At 42.3% G+C, this 18,222-nt stretch overlaps 2 protein-coding genes across 2 annotated transcripts; both read right to left on the reverse strand.

Moving 5' to 3' along the window:
- Positions 1-305: 305 nt before the first annotated feature.
- Positions 306-8,048, reverse strand: LOC118095731 (vomeronasal type-2 receptor 26-like). Its single transcript, XM_088654827.1, has 4 exons — positions 7,761-8,048; positions 3,256-3,483; positions 1,374-1,500; positions 306-1,207 (listed from the first exon to the last, which is right to left on the reverse strand). Exons 1-4 carry the CDS (start codon positions 8,046-8,048, stop codon positions 306-308), a joined length of 1,545 nt encoding a protein of 514 aa, XP_088510953.1.
- Positions 8,049-12,594: 4,546 nt separating this feature from the next.
- Positions 12,595-16,762, reverse strand: LOC118095730 (vomeronasal type-2 receptor 26-like). The gene is made up of 4 exons (XM_088654828.1): positions 15,944-16,762; positions 14,686-14,913; positions 14,073-14,199; positions 12,595-13,496 (listed from the first exon to the last, which is right to left on the reverse strand). Exons 1-4 carry the CDS (start codon positions 16,760-16,762, stop codon positions 12,595-12,597), a joined length of 2,076 nt encoding a protein of 691 aa, XP_088510954.1.
- Positions 16,763-18,222: the final 1,460 nt, after the last annotated feature.

Consider the following 18,222-nt stretch of genomic DNA (forward strand, 5'->3'; position numbering starts at 1 on the left):
GACTGTGCCAAATCCAGTGCACAGTCCCACTGGATAGACAAATGCTCTGACTCAGAATTAGGCTGTTTGCAGTATTCCTGTGTTTCACTTTCTCTTCTTTCTCTGCAGCTTCCTATGGTCTCCCCAGGAAAGGCACAGAAGCTCTTGAGAAGAAACGTGGGGCACCCATGGGCATGCAGGAGAAGAGTAGGAAGGGAAAGTAAATTTTCTGGTAAGGTCTTGGTGGAGAAAATACAGGGAAAGTGATACCTGCCAGCAAGTCCATTAAGCCTCAGACCTAAAGGAACCTCAAATTATTTTGTCATTTATAACTTTCTTTGTGTTAACTGCTCTCTGTTGTTCAGGTCAGGCCTCACCACAATAATGTAGCATTTAGGGGCAAAAATGGAAACCAGTAACCCAGCACCAGAAGCAAAGATGGAGAAGATCTCCACAGCCACCATGTATTTTCCTCTAGTGCTCAGATAAGTTGGGATGAAGGAGAGCCAAACACTGCAGAAGACCAGCATGCTGAAGGTGATGAACTTGGCTTCGTTGAAAGTGTCAGGCAACTTCCTGGCTAGGAAGGCCACCGTGAGGCTCACAGTGGCCAGGAAGCCCATGTAGCCCAAAACACAATAGAACATGGGGACTGACCCTTCATTACAAAGAAATATGATTTCTCCCGTCATTGAGTGCATGTCCATGTCTGGGAATGGGGGAGAGGTTGCCAGCCAGAGGACACAGATCCCTACTTGAACAATGGAGCAGGAAAAGACAATGGAATAAGCCAGTTCTTTGCCTACCCATTTCCTCATATTGGTTCCTGGTTTGGTAGCCATGAATGCCAAAACCACCAATATGGTTTTGGCTAAGATGCTGGAGAGGGCCACAGAGAAGACAATGCCAAAAGCAGTTTGTCGGAGAAGGCAAGTCACCTTATTAGGTTTTCCAATGAACAACAAAGAAGAGAGAAAACACAAGAGGAGGGAGATAAGGAGACCGTAGGTGAGGCTTCTGTTGTTGGCTTTGACTATGGCTGTATTGCGATGCTTAATGAAGATGCCAAGGACCAGAATTGTGATAAGAGAGAACAGAAGCGCAAAAGAAGTTGAAACAATGGCCAAGGTTTCATCAAAGCCCAGGAAGTTTGGAATTTTGGGAATGCATAGATCCTGGTCTTTGTTTGGATATTGATCTCCTGGGCAACTGACACATGTTCCCATATCTGAAACAAACAATACATGACAATTTGAAGCATATTTTGATGGTATCTATAAACAATTTAAACAGCACGTCTAATAATTTAAGCCTTCTGTCCTGCAACAGTTTTATGTCAACAAATTTCCCAAGAGCCCAAAGCTTTTGTATTATCTTAAGATATCATATCCCACCTTTCTCATTTGAAATCATTCCTTCTGGACATTGATCACAATCATAGCAGCAAAACTTCTTTCCCTCCTTCTTTTTCTTCCCATAACCAGGACGGCAGTTGGCATTACATATAGAAAGTGGTGGCACCTTTACAAAGAGATAGGAATAGTTTAATATTATGATATTGTTTTTTGAAATTTATCCAATATCCTATTTCAGAAAATAGGGGGACGAATAGTGTGAAATGATCCATATGTACACAAGTGGCAAATCCCATTGGGTGTTCTTTTGTGGTAGCTCACGGAGGCAGGAATTAAAGGTACCCCATTATAGTTGTTCTGCTCCAACCTGCAGAGTCATTAAACAAACTAGTACATGTCAGGAGATTCAGTTCCACCTTAAGGCTTAGGCATGTTGCTGCTGATGTATGTCACATGTCTAGGCATTTCCGTTTGTACTTTTTCTTTACTGTACTGTTTGAACTGATGGATGAGATAAAGCATCATTTCGCTCTCTCTTCAGATACGCTGTAAATAAACCGCTTTAAAATGTCTTTCTGCTGCCTTATCATCTCCGCTGAAACTGCGTGGGCATCTCTGCTGATTGCGTGCTCAGGTCACTGAGACCCTGAGTCATGTTCCATGGGAATCACTGGGACTGAGGAGAAGAGGGGGCTGCCGGCTGGACCTCCCAATGGTGATATCCCAACAGTACAGTGGTACCTCTACTTATGAATAACTCTACTTACGAATTTTTCTACTGACGAATGGAGCTCTGTCTGCCATCTTGGATGCGGTTTAGATAGGATTTTTTCTACTTACGAATTTTTAGATAGGGTTGCTTTGACTTGCGAATTTTTTCTCCCAATGCATTCCTACGGGATTCGACTTACAAATGTGCGTTCGGAACGCATTAAATTCGTAAGTAGAGGTACCACTGTACTAGGAAATCGGTCCATGACCTTTGTGTTGTGGTGTCCTGTTAGGGCCCATTCTGTCTCCTATGGTATTCATCATCTATATGAAACTCTTAGAAATAATATCCTAGGATCTGGCACATGGTGTCATCTGGATGCTGATGGTGTGAAGTTCTACCTTTCTACCTTTCCATTCCATTGGAACAAGAGGGGGTGGTGAAGGTGCTGGACAGGTGTCTGGAGGCAGTGATGGAAGGGATGGAAGGGATGGGGGCTGAATCCTTATCAGAGAAAAATGTTTTGGGTGGGTGGTTCCAAGGCCTGACCTGTTCCAGGTGCTGAGCTTATCCCCTGCTTAGACCTTTTCACCAGCTACAACTTCTCCTAGATGCATATGTCCTAAATGTAGATTCATACAAACTCAAGAAAATTATGTTGTTCATTCTCAACTCAAATACTGATACAGCTAGCTTAGTCTTCAATCTAATGCCACGAACTGGAGATTTGCTTCAGAAATTTCATAAACAAATATGGTGAACATTGCCAGACTCTGTGATAGAAATTGCTCTTCTTAGTGTGAGATGTCTTCTGTGCATGTTGCTCATTCCAGTATGGTGGCTCATTTGTTTATGTACAGGACAATATGTTTTCTTAGATGGCTTATTAGCATGCTATAAATAAAAAAGGAATGCCACTATGCCATGTAATGTAACATTATGTACAAAGAAAAGTGCCATTAGCAAAATTGAAGGCCAACAAGCATGGCCTCAGAAGCTTTAGGTGCAAACCTAAAGGAAACGTCACTCTTTCAAATAGAGTATCTCTCAATTAATGTACTCTCCATCTAGATATGAAAACTTCATATTTTAACCCATATTTAATTGTGAATTTCAAAGTTAATAATGTATGAAGTGCTTTTGTTACATCACATTTTGTGAATAACCACAATTTATGGCATTTCACGGACTCTGCCGTTATTCCCATACCTTAGTGAAGTCTCTGTGCCATTTGATTCTGTCCTCATTAATGGTGAACTCTTTGCCAGGAGGGGCCTGAGGATCCAACCTTCCCACTTTGACCCTGACATATGATCCATTTCGGAACGTGACCAAGTTAATCATATCGAAGCCAGCTGCTAATTCTCCATATTCATTTAATGTAATTTCATCCCCAACACTGTTGTTGAATGAGATTCTCTGCAGGAATGAGTGGAGCTAAGTGGAAAGGGAATAAAAAGGTGTATAAAGCATTTTAATAGTCTAATTAAAAGTGTTAAATAGCTTTCCAAGATGGAATTAATTCATTTTCCTCTAGGAGGTAAACAATGAATTAAGTTCACAATGGGGGGTATCCATATTTCAGTTGCACATACAGGAGGAGGGGAAAATCATGAATCAGTGTCAATTCAACATTTGCCAGACTTCCATAAAGATATCATGAAGGAGAGTTGAGCCCATAGACCTGCTTGCTTGGGACCTGCCTTTGTCAAGATCCAAGAAAGGGACAGAATTGGAGAAGTCCTGTAAGAGAAGCTATGGGAGCTCATGTTCTGAAAGGATAGGAATGCAACATGAGAACATCTGACTGGGCCTTTCCTTTGTCTATAGAATGGATTTGAGCATGGTATCATGGAATTGCTGAATGCAGAGGAGTGGCAGGAAGCAGGAGCTGGGGAACCCCCAAGGGACACCCCAAGGAAAGGAGGCTCAAAGACAGGGGATTAGTGGTGGGATGACAATGAGTGTTCAGAGGTAGAAGAGGGTCCTGATTGGGAGGAGGAAGTGTCAGAAACCAAAGAAGCAACAGGGTTAAGTGAGAAGGAAGAGGCTGTGGCAGACAGCAATCCAGTCTCTGAGGCAGAAGAGGAGGATGGAGAGAAGCAGGGTCTGGAGACAGAGATCGCACAGTTGTTAGCCTCTTCTGGGTTTAGGCTTCGTGGTTCAGAAACCCCTTTTGGAGGGAAGGCAGGGAAAGATGAGTCAGGGACAGGGACCTGCCTTCCTGTTTTCTCTTGGATAGGCTGAGGATCCTTGCAGAAGCCAGTGCCTGTGTTGGCATCCTGGTTTTGCTCCCTCAGAATTATGGGCCTGGGGCCATGGACCCTGGCCTCCAACTTTACACCACTGGGTAACTGGACAGGATAGAGAGCCAGAGAGAATTCTGGAGGGATATGGGGAGTAAACTGAGGGGTTGTGCAGTGTGGAGGAAGCGGCTGGCAACAGCTTTACTTACGTGTAGTTGTTGGTAGTCTCTTGCTTATGAAAGTCTGTGTCATCTAATGTCTGTTCAGTATCATAGGAAATATTCTAATTCCCATCTTTGATTCAATAAAAGTTCCTTAGATTTCTTTTTAATTTCTTAAGTTCTATTCTTTTTTTTCTTTACTGATAACTACAAGTCATCTCACATAATTTATCAATGCAGTGAGTGCTTTGTAAAAGGGAACAGTACCTGCCAAGGTTCTACATATCGTGAAGAGATTTTGCCCTTGGCATCTCTTCTCTTGCGAATGACTCCAGCCCAGTGCTTGCTATTTAAGGCATGTGCCAAAGCATAGACAGCATTATAGATACTGTAGCTTTGCCCAGTCATGCTCATTTCAAAAAATGGTGCAGGAAGGCTCTCCAGCAACTCCTCTCCAGTACATTTGCGAATGCCTGGTAACACAGTGGAATTTGAAAGTGAACAATCAAATGCGTCTTCCCAGAAATCTTTGATAAAACCATCTGTGTCTGTCCAATGGGGATATATACTCTCCAGAAAGTCTTGAAATTTGTGAATCTCCTTGGAGTGAATCGCAAAGGAGGTAGCACCATGGAACATTCGTATATTAACATAAACTTTTTTTTGAAGGCTATGTAATATGAAATCAAGTTGGGCTGTTGTAATCCATACTTTTCCTTCACGTGACTTCATATGAGAAAATAGTAGCTGGGATAACTCCATCACCGTTAAAGCATTTGCCAACCACAGAATAAATCTGCTTTCTCCGAATACAAGAACCGCATTGGCTTTGCTGGTTGTGAAAGTTGGTAGCAATATCTTTGTGTCATCCACCATTTCTAGAAAGTTACCATTAAAGTGCAGATTGAGTTCAACTCTTTCTGTGAATGCTGAACAGATTCCATTCTTGAAAAACTTGGCTTCAATTGTCTGTAAGAAATGTTCGCCGGCTTCATTAGCTGTAGTCACAAGCCCAACCCATTTCCATCTGAAATGCAGAAGTAACTGGATAATTCCCTGATACTGAAGGTCTTCATTGGGGACCATGCGGTAAAAGGAAGGGAACTTGGTTCCATCATTTATGGCTGGTTCAAATAAACCATATGAAATCTGGAAAAAGCAAAAGCCAAATGTTTCCAGGTGGAAACAAGAACTCATGATATTCCTATTAATTTAAATATAAACACACACACACACACACACACACACACACACACACACACAATATAAATGGAATATATACCCCAAATGTACCAAGTTTAGGGACAGCACCAACCTCATCTCATAGAGGAAAACACAGATAATCTTGCTCAATGGCAGGGCTGTCTTAAGCATATGCGGTTCCGGGGTGCAAAGATCCGCCCGGGGCCTCTCCCCCAGTCCTAGAGGCGCAGGAGCGGGGAGCTGGCTGGCCGCCTCAGCGTCCCCCTGGCTCGGTCACCCTTGAACTCGCGGCGCAAAAGAACCCACCACGTCGCTCTGACCGATGGGAAGGCTCTTCCCCAGACTGAACTCTCAGGCCCCGGACTCTTGGCCTGATGCCCCTGAGAGCCCTGTGCCTGGGTACCCCACACCCCTAGCACCTATGGGTAAGACAGCCCTGCTCAATGGTTTCTATATATATATATTTATTCTTATGGCATCACCACAGCTTTATACTTGTACACACAGATTATATCCAAGAATAGGGGAACATTTATCATCGCTCATGTAAGTGGATGATTGAACAAAACTCCAAAGTGGAGGTGGATCGTGTACTTATGCTCCGTAATCTTTACAGCAGTTGTAGAGAGAGGTTGATTCTCTATCTACTAAAAACTCTCTCAGGAAGGTTTCCTGGGAAATCATGAAGAGCTCCAAAAGATTATATATGTTATTGTTCTCTGACTACAATAAACCACAACATATAAAATATCAGTAAAATGCAAATCAGTGTACCAACACTAATTAAAACAACTACCTGTAAATTGAAATCCAACAATGAAGCAGAACAGCACAATTCACTATATAACAGGCATCCCCAAACTGCGGCCCTCCAGATGTTTTGGCCTACAACTCCCATGACCCCTAGCTAACAGGACCAGTGGTCAGGGGTGATGGGAATTGTAGTCCAAAACATCTGGAGGGCCGAAATTTGGGGATGCCTGCTATATAACCTTCTGAAAGGACAGGTGCCAAATGCCAGAAAAATGTCAAGAAAAGTGTTTTCAATTAGCCTCTGAAAGTAAACAAAACCACATCCGGGCCTGCAACGGAGGTGGTGTTGTGGGCATCATGACTGAACTCTCACGATGGGGCTGAGAGCTCAGACCCTCTCGATTGGCTGTTCCCACCTCCGTCGGTCCAGGGCCGACCAATGAGGTTGGTCGGGCGGTGGGACTTGCAGTCTTTAAACATCCTAGAGACGGGAACTCTGCCTCTTGCCTTCTCGCTCGTCAGCGTGATCGGTTCGCCTGCCCACCCACCCTTTAGGCTAGGCTGATGCTGCTATGGACTTCGGTTGGTTGCCTGGTTGGCCAGGGGCCTGGTAGGACTTTTCCCACTTGGGCTAGCCAAGATGGTTTTTTCACCTACCTCGTAGCAATTCGTCACAACTTTTGGTTTGGCGGTTAGGCATTGGAAATTTGCATAAAAAGATGGTGGGGGGTCAGGTTGCGTCATCAACTGCGCAAGAAATGGAGAAGTATTCCGTTAAAGGTTTCCGGGGGTGGGGCTTGGTCCCAGACTCCAACACACGGGCTGGAGTCGGATATAGTCAGTTAGGTTCCAATGCCTAAGCCAAGTCAACATCCGTAACCAATAAAGTTGTGGCCTTTTCGCCCACTTAAAATCTATTCATTTGTGTCTTGTGTCTTATTTGTCACAGGGAAGGAGGGACATTGCCACACAATGTTGATTAACATCATACTTTGGGAAAGGCTATCTTGATTTTTAAGGGGAGGAACATTTTTAATTAATGTGTCCAGAGTCATTCATACCTTTGAAGCCATTGTCAATTTCATAAATTGAGTAGCTCACACGAAGCCAGTGCAGTGATTTCAGGAATGATGTAAATGAACCAGTCTAGGTGCCTCCTTTACAAACCTGGCAGCTTTGCAGCAATCTTCTATTACATCTATTAAACACAAATTGTACCTTCTTACAAACATTGTTGGATATGGATATTATGGCCCTTTTACTTTGTCCATTTTACAACTCCATATATATGAATCAGTATATTCCTACTGAAGGAAAGCATGAATTCTGTTTTTCAAAATCCATATTCTACCTGTGGAATCTTGAAAAGACCTAAGACGTTTGCCATGCACCAGGAAGTATCAGAGCTAAGTCCCCCAATGACTCCTATTACATTTTTCTGGATGCCACATCTGTAGTTTGGAAAAAAGTGATGTGATTTAAAGATCAGGTCCAGAGTTGTTCGGTAGGCCATCTTTGAATCATAATAGCTGTCATAGATGTGGAATCCAAGAGAGACATTGGGCAACATCTTGGGATTCTCATTGATCTCATCAATAGCAAAGACCAAAGCCAGGATGTGCTGGTAGAACTTTGTCATCACCCTGCAAATGAACTGATTTAATGTTTAATGGGAAAATTAAACAGTACATATTATCTAGATATAGCAGAGATTCACCCACCTGCCCATAAAGAGAGGACACAGCCAGTAAAGTTTATTTATTTATTTATTTGGACAACCTTTATATAGTACTGTGTCAATAAAAATATATTAAAGTGTTTTCTACAGCTGCAGCAAGCTTCATTGAAGTCTGCATCAAACTATCTACTAAGACCACAACATCTCATTGATGATTTCTTACAACCCGTTGAGACCCCATGACAGTAGAAGTGAAATTAATTTTTTGCTCATCATATTGCACTTGCTTACAGTGAATTGAATTTGCCATTTTCCTGCCCATGCATTCCCTTTAAAGAGATCATTTTATTGCTCTTTGCAACCCACGATTGTTTTCTCCACTGGACATTTTGGTATCATCAGCAAAGTTAAGGACCTCACTGCTTTCCCATTTGTTCTTCTTACGTTTTTATGTCATCCCTTTTCTCTTGCTCTTACTCTCTTTTCTCTCTGCCTTTATAGAATTAGATAAATAAAGCTCAGCGTTCATTGACAGTATATGCGTAGCCTATGTGCATGCAGATTTCTAATAAAATTGTGTGTGTGTGTAGAAAATATTTCCATTCTTTTTCTAAATAAAAGTTCTAAAGCTTTATTCTACAAACCAATCAAAAGTTTTCTTCCCATCAGCCATGACATATAAAGATTAAATAAAATAATATTAAGTACCAGTTACTTACAGAGGGTGATCAATGGAGACCAGGGAAGGGTGTTTATTGAAAGATATTTGGGGTAATATGTAATACATATAAGATACCGTTGCACCAATGACAAGGTCCGCTGGCTCATACCACTCATGTGGAACATGAACAGGGTGATTTGTGGTGCATTTAACACTTTGTACTTGGGACCCCATTTTGGGGAGCAGCAAAAGCAGAACCCACATCCTGATGGCAAATGTCCTTCTCTGCATAGACACTCCTGTTTCTCTCTACAATGTTATTGCTGTCCTCCTCCTGATTTGAACAAGAGAGATTGGGTGGTCGTTGACTCTGTCAATGTGGCACTTAAAGGGACACATATCCACCTTATTGTTAACTTGGAAACTGTCACAACAGAATGTCTTGGATGCCAAATAAGATGCAGTTATTTGATATGACAGAGGGAAACTGAAAACAGACAGGTAACAGAGCCCAGCCTCTCTCTCCTCCTTTACCATAGCTGTCTATGGAGCATCAAGGAGCTTATAATCATTTCAGACTTGTGTTTTGATTATTATTTTTTTACACTCTGACATCTGGAGTTCAGCCGGTTGAATTGATTATAGTAATTTAAATAATTTCAGGAGAGAGAATTACTTTTCTAGTGCTTTTGGAGTCTATGGCACACCAGCACTAAGGAAACTGCCAAAAGTAATCATATTTGTGACATTACAGAATCAGAGATTAGGATTGACCTAGAAGGTCAACCAGTTAACTCCTTGGCAATGCAGAATATCCACAAGTCTTTGTTGTTTTTTGAAACCACTGTTTAGCAGAAATCAATACTCTTCCTAAATTTTTTATAGAGTTGAGACAACCTTTTCTGAGTAAACACTAAATCAACTAACCCCTGTGTTGCAAACTCCAGACTAAAGACAACAGCGTCAACACATGGACCGAATGAAAAATGAGGGCATAAATGTATATCTTTGTAAGTTGCAGTGAAGCGATATTCAAGAGTACACTCCATATAGTATCAAATTAAAATTCATCCAGTGATATAATTTGAATGCTTAGCGATATCTATCGATGCAAATAATAGCAAATAATTGACAGTGATCCGGATAATGACACTGTTTCGACGTGGTCTTCCTCAGCGTTCAACTCAGAAATGTATACCGTCAACTTCTAAGGAGCAGTGGTCATAAAACTATTTTTATCACTAAGCATTCAAATTATATCACTGGATGAATTTTATTTTGATACTATATGAACTGTACTCTTGAATATCGCTTCGCTGCAATCCACTTTCCATTACTTTCAATGGGAAATTCACTTCAGGTTAAGCACACTTCAGGTAAAGTCAGCGTTTCTCAACCGGTGTTCCGCGGCACAGTAGTGTGCCACGAGAAACCGGCTTGTGTGCCGCGACGTGCGACGAGGAAAAGGGCGCTTTGCATTGCTGACGGACTTCCGGCGAGGCAAGATGGCGCGCGGCACGGCAGCGCGAAGCTCCTGAGAGCAACCAGCATGCCCGTGCCGCCAGCCTAGCCTCCGGACCGCTGGAACCGCTGCCGCCGGTACGCGGGCGCCAAGTGAGCCCGGCGGATCGACCGGGGAGCCGCTGGAGCCCCCCCCCCGTGACCCCACCGGAGCGACACTGAAAGCGCCCGGCTGGAGGATCGACGGACCCCTGGGCTCCGCGGCTGCCGCGTGGGCGTCAGAATCGCCCGGCGGATCAAGCGGGGAGCCGCTAAAGCCCCCCAGCGAGCCCGCCTGCGGCCGGGAAAAGCTCTGAAGCCCGGGACCTCCCACGACGCGACGGCCCTGCCTCGTCGCCGCAGCCGTCGCCACCCCAGCCGCACCAGGAGAAGAGGAAAAGGAGGGAGGCCCCCCCATGTGAGGGAAAAAGGGAAAGATAGGGAGGAGAGGGCCCCTCGCCACCCCCCAATCCAGGTGAGAGCACCTGGTGGGTCCGCCTGGCTACCGCGCAGCAGTTCTTCAGTGGCATGCTTTCCCCCTCCAAACTAAACTAAATATAGGGCGGCACAGAGTTGGTGTGCCGCGGGATTTTTTTTCATAGAACAAGTGTGCCGTGGCCCAAAAAAGGTTGAGAAACACTGGGTTAAGTAATGACTTCCGGAACCAATTAAGTACTTAACCCGAGGTGCCGTGCTTCTCCGAAAATAAGCCATACCCCGAAAATAAGCCATAGTGATAGGCAGTTTAACCTTGTAGGTTAAACTGTACCATACTTAATTTTAAAAAAATAAATTTAAAAAATAAGCCACCGTGTTTGTTTGTTTTGAGAAAAAAAATATTAGATGGTGTCTTATTTTTGGAGAAACACAAAAGATTCCTTCTTGTCCCTCTTAAAAAGAATAGACACGACAATTTCGTTAAAGTCAATATAAAAGTAGTTTACTCACAATCATTCAGTTCAGAGTTGGTTCCTTGAAGGCAGACTTGGGTTACAAAAGTATATATACATGTGGAACTATCCCATAAGGGAGTTATTCCCAAGTGACTGTGAACAGGCAGTCACTTCTGAAAATGGAGGAGAGAGCAGAAGGAGGAGGTGTGGTCTCATCCTCAGGTCAGGCCACACCCACATTTAGTCACATGCAGAGGAAGTTTGTCCTACCTCAGGAGGAAACAGGAAGTTTTCTCCTGAGTGGTACAAAGCATCCCCCAACATGTCCATTCTAGGAGTGTTGTATTCAACTGCTATGTGTTTCATATCCCATGAAAAGCAATCCAGTGCCCTCCAAAAAGTCCAAGGTACACTGGATGAAGCCAGTGAAGGCAAAGATGATATGGGGTGGGGCATCAGGTAGGAAGGAGAATCATTCAGCCAATCTCCTACATTATCATGGGAAGACACACCCAGAGCTCAGTTAGGTTTAGTTTATTTCACAGGTTATCCAGCTTAATACCTGAGTTTAGTTCCTGCCTGATGCACCACTGCCTGAAAACCCTAGAATATTCTGAGGCATCTATCTTTACCTTGTGTCAGGAGCCTGGGCTGCCATCTTGATAACACAGCACGCATGCCGTAATTATAATATTTAATTTATTATAATACAATTAACCTCAGACATCTAACCAAGCTTCTGTGTCTTACGAGTCAGTTGACCCTTCTGAGGAGTGCCCCTGGTTCTGCAGAATATCATGAACCTATGACCATTACATTTCTGGGTTCGTTTCGTTTCTTTGGGCTCATGGGATTGATTGCCTCCTCTTACGCTGAGGAAATGCTACCCCTCCTGCTTTCCAAGGCTGCCTGTTCGTCAGTGATGTGGCTTCTCTACCTCCCACTCTCTTCTAACACCTTATCTACATTCCAATCCATGTCACAGGGAGGGGAAGGGGACTGCTCCCAGCTGCTTGACTGCTTCCTAACTCATGCTGTGTTTCTCTACTTGGGGTAGATGTGTTCGTGACACCTTGAGTAATACATAGCTGCTCTAACTTGACTTAACTGATGCCCAGTGTTTTCAAAATATTCTCAACCTAGCTCAGGACTATGCCAAATCCAGTGCACAGTCCCACTGGATAGACAACTGCTCTGACTCAGAATTAGGCTGTTTGCAGTATTCCTGTGTTTCACTTTCTCTTCTTTCTCTGCAGCTTCCTATGGTCTCCCCAGGAAAGGCACAGAACCTCTTGAGAAGAAATGTGGGGTACCCATGGGCATTCAGGAGAAGGGTAAGAAGGGAAAGTAAATTTTCTGGTAGGGTCTTGGTTGAGAAAATACAGGGAAAGTGATACCTGCCAGCAAGTCCATTAAGCCTCAGACCTAAAGGAACCACAAATTTTTCTGTCTTTTATAACTTTCTATGTGTTAGCTGCTCTCTGTTGTTCAGATCTGGCCTCACCACAATAATGTAGCATTTAGGGGAAAAGATGCAACCCAACAGGCCAGCACTGGAAGCCAGGATGGAGAAGATCTCCACAGCCACCATGTATTTTCCTCTGGTGCTCAGATACGTTGGAATGAAGGTGAGCCAAACGCTGCAGAAGACCAGCATGCTGAAGGTGATGAACTTGGCTTCGTTGAAAGTGTCAGGCAACTTTCTGGCTAGGAAGGCCACCGTGAAGCTGACAGTGGCCAGGAAGCCCATGTAGCCAAAAACACAATAGAACATGTGGTCTGACCCTTCATTACATAGAAATATGATTTCTTCTGTCATTGAGTGCATGTCCACATCTGGGAATGGGGCAGAGGTTGCCAGCCAGAAGACACAGATTCCTACTTGAATCACAGAGCAGGAAAGGACAATGGAATAAGCCAGTTTTTTGCCTACCCATCTCCTGATCCTGGATCCTGGTTTGGTAGCCACGAATGCCAAAACCACCAATATGGTTTTGGCTAAGATGCTGGAGAGGGCCACAGAGAAGACAATGCCAAAAGCATTTTGTCGGAGAGGGCAGGTCACCATATTAGGTTTTCCGATGAACAACAAAGACGAGAGGAAACACAAGAGGAGGGAGATAAGGAGACCGTAGGTCAGGCTTCTGTTGTTGGCTTTGACTATGACTGTATCACGATGCTTAATGAAGACGCCAAGCACCAAAATTGTGATCAGAGAGAACAGAAGCGCAGAAGAAGTTGAAACAATGGCCAGGGTTTCATCAAAGGCTAGGAAGTTTGGAATTTTAGCTATGCATAGATCCTGGTCATTGTTTGGATACTGATCTGCTGGGCAACTGACACATGTTTCCATGTCTGAAAACAAATAAAGAATGCATGACATTTTGAAGCATCCAATACTATTCTTAAGAATTTCCTCACTGAAATTTTAGGATAGAGTTTTCTATCTCAAAATGTTTAAGAACTTCTGGCCCACCTTCTTTTGCCCTAGATGCATGAAAATCAAAACTTTTGTATCAAATCTGCAATTTTCTACATGGGTGACATCTCTTTTTACTGGTCCCCTTCCCTTTTTGTTGTAACGACATGTAGTGATAGCAAAATGAGAAATACATTACAGCAGAAATCTTTGGAGCTCAGAAAGGCAAGATTAATGAGACTTTCACCCTCCTGTCAAACAACCGAAGTCTTACAGGAGAAACTACCACTTCTTTTCCACTGTAACTTTGTAGAAGTTGGAGGTAAAATATATTACCTCTTTTTAAAAATATTTTTAATGTGTTTTTAGGATAGAATTAAATTGATATTAACTATAAACAATGAGAACAACACATCTGTTTAAGTTAAGGCTTCCCTCCTCCATCAATTTAATGACAAAGAGTTCAGAGCTTATTAAAAAAAATTGGTATAGCCTAAGATGACATCTCCCACCTTTCTCATTTGAGATCATTCCTTCTGGACATGAATCACAATCATAACAGCAAAACTTCTTTCCCTCCTTCCTTTTCTTCCCATAACCAGGACAGCAGTTGTCATTGCATATAGAAAGCGGTGGCACCTATTCAAAGAGATAGGAAGAGGTTAATACGAAGACAATATTTCGGGGGATTTATTTCTGTTCCTACTTGGCGGGTCATTTGAGAAACTAGTACGAGGAAACCACTGCAATGCTTTGGGGTTGTAGTATCCTATTTTATGCCATTCTGTTTCCTGTGCTTTTTATTATCTCTACAAAACTGTTAGGAATAATATCCTTGGATCTGGCTCATGGTGTCATCTGTTTGCTGATGATGTTAGCTCTATCTCTTCATTCCATTGGACTCAGAGGAGGTAGTGAAGGTGCTGGACAGGTGGCTGAAGACAGTGATGGATGGGATGGGATGGGGGATGAATCCTTATAGAAAAGAAATGCTTTGGGTGGGTGGTTCCTACATTTGACCAGCAAGAACTTCTTAAGTCTGGGCTACTCCTTGATTCTACTCCTTGATTCTAAGACTGGAGTCTTAATTATGGAATTTCAGATCCTGTGCAGTTATTTCTGTACCTCAGTGAAGCCTCTGTGCCATTTGATTCTGTCCTCATTAATGGTGAATTCTTTGCCGGGAGGGGCATGAGGATCCCACCTTCCCACTTTGACTCTGATGTACGATGTATTTGGGAATGTGACCAAGTTTGTAATATCCAAGCTAGCTGCCAACTCTCCATATTCATTGAATTTAATTTCATCTCCAGCACTGTTGTTGAATGAGATTCTCTGCAGGTATGAGTGTAGCTAGGTGGAAAGAGAATCAAAAGTTCAATACAGCATTGTCATAGTCTGATTATGATGGTTGAATAGCTTTCCTAGATGGTATTAAATCCCTTTCCTCTAAGAGTTAAACACTTCAGTTTACAATGGAGAGCATACTTGTTTCAATTTCTCATATGGGAAGACTAGGAAAATATGAATCAGTGTAAATTCAACAGTTGACAGACTTCCATAAATAAATGTGAAAGAGTTAAGTATATAGACATTTTTGATTGAGACCTGCCATTGTCGAGATCCAAGAAAGGGAAGGAATTTGTTCATGTTCTCAAACATCATGCTCTCTAAGCATAGGAATGGAACATGTGAACATCTGACTGGACCTTTCATTAGTTTCTGTTGTTAAGATGTCTGAGAAGGAGAACGGTGTGACTGTGGCCTCACTGACTTCAAAGCTGCACAATCTCAAACTCTTTGGTCCTTGTAGCATCTGAAGCATCATTCAGTGAGGGAGCGGAGGAGGAAGAGGAAGAGCCACACTTGTCCCTTGCCAGTAAGTACAGCAATTCTTAAGATGTTTTTTTTAAATGGTTTTCTAGAGGTTATTCTGGCTTTAAATGATGTTGCCTGTACGTGCAACTGCTCCCTGTAAAATGTGTGTCATCTCTAAGTTTGTTGCTTATGAAAATCTGTGCCATCTAAAATCTGTTTAGTATCTTGATTGGAAATATTCTAGTTACAGGTAGGTAGCCGTGTTGGTCTGCCATAGTCGAAACAAAATTAAAAAATTCCTTCCATTAGCACCTTAGAGACCAACTAAGTTTGTCATTGGTTTCAGTGTATCTGAAGAAGTGTGCATGCACACAAAAGCTCATACCAATGACAAACTTAGTTGGTCTCTAAGGAAATATTCTAATTCTCATGCTTTATACAAGAAAATGACTCAAGGTTGCTTTCTAATTTCTCAAGTCCTTTTCTGTTATTTCTTTACTGATAATTAAATGCTTACTAACGTAATGGATCAATGCAGCAAATGCTTTGTAAGAGAGAACGTTACCTGCCAAGGTTCTACATATTGAGGAGAGAGTTTTTCCTTAGCATCTCTGCTCTTGCGGATCGCTCCAGCCCAGTGCTTGCTATTTAAGGCATGTGCCAAAGCATAGACAGCATTATAGATACTGTAGCTTTGCCCGGTCATGCTCATTTCAAAAAATGGTGCAGGAAGGCTCTCCAGCATCTCCTCTCCAGTACATTCTCTAATGTCTGCTGACATAGTGGAATTTGAAAGTGAACAACCGAATGCATCTTCCCAGAAATCTTTGATAAAACCATCTGTGTCTCTCCAATGGGGATGTATATTCTGAAGAAAGTCTTGAAATTTGTGAATTTCCATGGAGTGAATTGCAAATGATATAGCACCATGGAGCATTTGGATATTAACATTCAATTTTCTTTGAAGGCTATATAATATGAAATCAAGTTGTGCTGTTGTAATCCATACTTTTCCTTCACGTGACTTCTTTTGAGGAAATAGTAGCTGAGTGAACTCCATTATGCTTAAAGCACTTGACAACCATATATTAAATCTACTTTCTCCATATACAAGAACTGCACTGGCTCTGCTGGTTTTGAAAGTTGGTAACAAAATCCTTGAGTTACCCAGCATTTCTAGTAAGTTACCATTATAATGCAGATTGAGTTCAACTCTTTCTGTGAATGCCGAACAGATTCCATTCTTGAAAAACATGGGTTCCATTGTCTGTAAGAAATGTTCACCAGCTTCATCAGCTGTAGTCACGAGCCCAACCCATTTCCATCCGAAATGCAGAAATAACTGGATAATTCCCTGATACTGAAGGTCTTCATTGGGGACCATGCGGTAGAAAGAAGGGATCTTGGTTTGATCATTTATGGCTTGTTCAAATGAACCATATGAAATCTAAAGAAGGAAAAAGCCAACCATAGCCAAGTGCAAAAAAGTACTCATGTTATTCAAATTTCTTTGAATATAAATAGAAAACCTCTGTATCCCTACTGTACAAAGTTTGGTGACCGCACCAACCTCAATTTGCATAGATAACAAAGACAATATTGCTCAATGGTTTCTGTATATTTGTTATTGTCATTGTGGCATCATCAGATCTTCATACTTGTACACATTGATAGTCTCCAAGAACAGGGGAGCATTTATCATGGCTCATGTTAATATACTGCTAGGTGGGTGACTCAACAAAAGTCCAAGGTGAAGGCAGAGCAATAGAAATGGTTGACCATGCACTTTTGCTCTCTAACCTTTATAGCGATTGTTGGGAGAGGTTGGTTCTCTATCTACTAAGAACTCTCTCGGGAAGATATCTTGGGGAATCCTGAAGATCTCCATTAGACTGTATATGTTATTATTCTCTGAGCACAATCAACCACACCATATAAAATATCAGTGAAATACAGAAATATCATACCAAAAACTTTCAGCCAAGGTTATAACAACAAAGAATGAAATCCAACAATGCAGGAGAACAGCCCAGTACTGACACTACTATATAACTATGCTAAATGCCAAATGCCGTAACAGTAACTATAAATAGTGTTTTCAATTAGCCTCGGAAAATTAATAATGCCGAATAACATCCTACATCCCTACGAATGGAAAATCTTGATTTTTAATGGGAGGGACTTTATTAGGTAACGTGTCGTGAATTATTTATGCATTTGTCTTTTTTTATTAAAGATTTTCCTCATTTACAAAAGCACACACACTGTCTCTTTCTCCATGTTGTGTTTTCTACAGATCAGTTACGTTTGTTGTGAGATATTGGTGTTATATGCAGTATAGGGTTGGGAAGAAAATAGGCGGGGAGAGGAGAGAGGGTGTGGGGTGGTCAAACATGTTCTTTTACTTAGTGTATGCGTGGGGTTTTTGTTTCAGCATCACTTGGGTAAGTTATTTTTCTATTCACTTGTTATGTTTTCGTGGTGGTGAGTGAGGTTGGCGTTGTCTAGGGTGTGGTTGATTGTCTTTAGTTGGCTGCAGTGGGATTTGTTTGCATGTGTGTGAGCGCGGGTTGTTGGTTTTAAGTTAGTCCTATTGAATCGTATACTGTCGGTGTGTTTGTGTTGTTGTCTTATTGGGCTGTGTATGTGATCAAGGGGAGATACCAGAATGAAGACATCCTCTTCTATTTCTCCCCGTGTCAGTTTCAGTCTATTGGCTAGCTTTTCTAGGAAGGCTGTTTCCCATACTACTTGATACCAATGTTCCATGTTTGTTCCTGACAGGTCCCTCCAGTGTCTGGCTATGATGTTTGTGGCTGCTGAGAGTAGGTGGGTTACAAGCTC

This window comes from Zootoca vivipara, chromosome 12, assembly GCF_965207765.1.
Source record: "Zootoca vivipara chromosome 12, rZooViv2.hap1.1, whole genome shotgun sequence".
Classification (NCBI taxonomy): domain Eukaryota; kingdom Metazoa; phylum Chordata; class Lepidosauria; order Squamata; family Lacertidae; genus Zootoca; species Zootoca vivipara.